The sequence below is a fragment of the Octopus bimaculoides genome, chromosome 1 (genome assembly GCF_001194135.2).
Source record: "Octopus bimaculoides isolate UCB-OBI-ISO-001 chromosome 1, ASM119413v2, whole genome shotgun sequence".
Classification (NCBI taxonomy): Eukaryota; Metazoa; Mollusca; class Cephalopoda; order Octopoda; family Octopodidae; genus Octopus; species Octopus bimaculoides.
In genome coordinates this window covers 4,104,779-4,107,228 of record NC_068981.1, presented here as the reverse complement: position 1 = coordinate 4,107,228, position 2,450 = coordinate 4,104,779, and the positions used below count along the sequence as shown (strand labels likewise).

Sequence of the window (2,450 nt, the reverse complement as noted above, 5' to 3'; positions counted from 1 at the left end):
ATATGGCCAGCTTAGATATGGCCAGCTTGGATCAATCAAATCTTTATCATTTCTTGCTTTCCAATGGATATAACGAAGCAAATGACCACCAAACCATCATGGTTTTTCATCATCTGCAACTTTAGAATGGATCTCTTATCTTTTAACTGATTGCAACTTTAAAAAAAAGATAAGTTTTAACCAATTAAAATAATAAAGTTTTTAACGAACCAATAATGTGGCAAGTTTGTTAAACAAGTGCGCAGCAACTAGAAGTAAATTGCATTGACGGCTGCGAGTATCACCGAGGGCTGGAGGCTGTAAATCTTTCTTCTCAGCAGACCAGGATTTGCGTTCAGACTAGAAGAAATGGAAATACAAAGAAAGCAAAGACATCAATGTTTAATAAGAATAAATAAATGAATTGAAGGTGCTTAATTATTTGCAAAAAGATTTGTTTTAATTGGTAAAAATATTCTTTCTATAATAAGACAACTGTCTCTGTCTATGTATTATATTCTAACCTCTCCCCTGGCTCACACCCACTTCCCTCGGTTCTATTCCCTCTCTCAGCTGAGAGATCTTTGTCTTGCAAGCTATTTGGTAACGCCATTGGTGCCATGTCAAAAAGCACCTGTGCTGGTGCCACATAAAAAGCACCTGTACCAGGCTTTAAAAAGAAAAAAGTACTGGGGTCGATGCATTCAACTAAAACCTCTTCAAGGCAGTGCCCCAGCATGGCCCCAGCCTTAATGACTAAAACAGATAAAAGATCTGTGGTGATGGCTTCCACCTAAGCATGCTGATAATGAATAGACATTATTGATAGTGCCTAATAAGGCAGAAATGCATCCAGTATCTTCATTTGCCACTGCTGGGATGACGTCCATCTCCCTCATATATATAAATTGGAAATCTGCAATTTCAGTGTTTATTTTTAGAAATCATGACAGCAGTACCTTTTTAGAAATTTTTATTTTTTAGGTATGGGGATAAGACTGTTAAACCTTAAATGTGTGCACTGACAACAAATTAAAAATCCAGAAGTCCGCCAAATATCGCTGAGTAACCCCCTAGCAACATGTGGCCGGAAAACATTTATAATACTTCCATTTCATAAACTATACAATCCGAATGAAATCGAGAGAAAAGGACTTTATAATTCAGACCAAAGTTTAATAAACAATGATAAAAAATAATCTTATTTAAAGTTTTAAAGTCTTATCCCATATCTAAAAAATAAAAATCTCTAAAAAGTACTGCTGTTATCATTTCTAAAAATAAACACTGAAAATGGAATGGCATCATTTCTAAAAAAAATAGCCAAGCAACTACTACTTCTATCCACAGGAATGTATGTAAAGGACAAAATTTAACCAGTCAACCACAGTTGAAACCAATGACCACGACTGTTACCACCATCATATGAACCTGAAGATTGCATAAATGCAAGAAAGTATACGAGTTCAATAAGAATAGACATTTAATATTTCATTTGTTCAATAAGAATAGACAATTAATACTTCATTTCATTTCTTTTTACTATATTATTTTTATATCTTATATCAATATTATAAGATTATAAATAAAACGTGAAAAACAGACAGAGTTGGAATTCCTTTGAGTAATATATTCTTCTATACACAATCATACAAACCCCTTTGTGTGAGTGTGTGTGTGTGTGTATATATATATATATATATATATATATATATATATATATATATATATATATATATATATATATATATACATACATACATACATACATACATACATACATACATACATATACACACACACATACATATATATTCATATTATGCTTTGAACATAATGCAGAAGATATTACCTCTGGAGGAATCCCACAATAAATTTTGCCTATCACAATGTATTTATATTAAGTGATCATGTGACTGACCAGACTACTGGATGTTGTTGTACATCGCTGGTCACAATGCACTTCACATCATTTTTAGCTCTTGAATGATGGCTGGACAAGCAAGTCAACATTCCTCCTGATTGGAAAGCTAGTCCCAGGAGACCAGTTCGTTGCAGGGTGAACCTATTCACAAGTGAGTGGACTGGAGCAATGTGAAATGAAGTGTTTTGCTCAAGGACACAATGTGCTGCTCAGTCTGGAAATTGAAACCATGATCTAGTGACCGTGAGTGCAACACCCTAACTATTAGGCCATGTCCCTTCACATTTACATTAAGTATGGTACATAAGTTGCTATGTTAATCTAATACTGCATATAACAGATTTTAACTTGTGTGTTTATGGGAATATTTTCATAGGAATGTTATCACATTTCACAGTTCAGCAACTACCATTAAAAAGTGGGGTTAACCTGACTGTGGAAAGTCTTACTCTAGCAAATCATTTGGAAATGTATAATTAGTGATAGGAACCTGTGAACTACAAAATCCAGACTGGCACAGAAAATTAGGCACAAAAGAATATGGCGG

At 34.0% G+C, this 2,450-nt stretch overlaps 1 protein-coding gene across 1 annotated transcript in view; it reads right to left on the bottom strand.

Annotated features, from left to right (window-relative positions):
- The window catches only part of LOC106882205 (E3 ubiquitin-protein ligase RNF123), a 105,287-nt gene that overhangs the window by 54,048 nt on the left and 48,789 nt on the right, over window positions 1-2,450 (bottom strand). Inside the window, exon 11 of the mRNA XM_052974121.1 lies at window positions 211-339. Coding sequence (XP_052830081.1) covers window positions 211-339 — 129 coding nt within the window. The remainder of the gene's footprint in view (window positions 1-210; window positions 340-2,450) is intronic.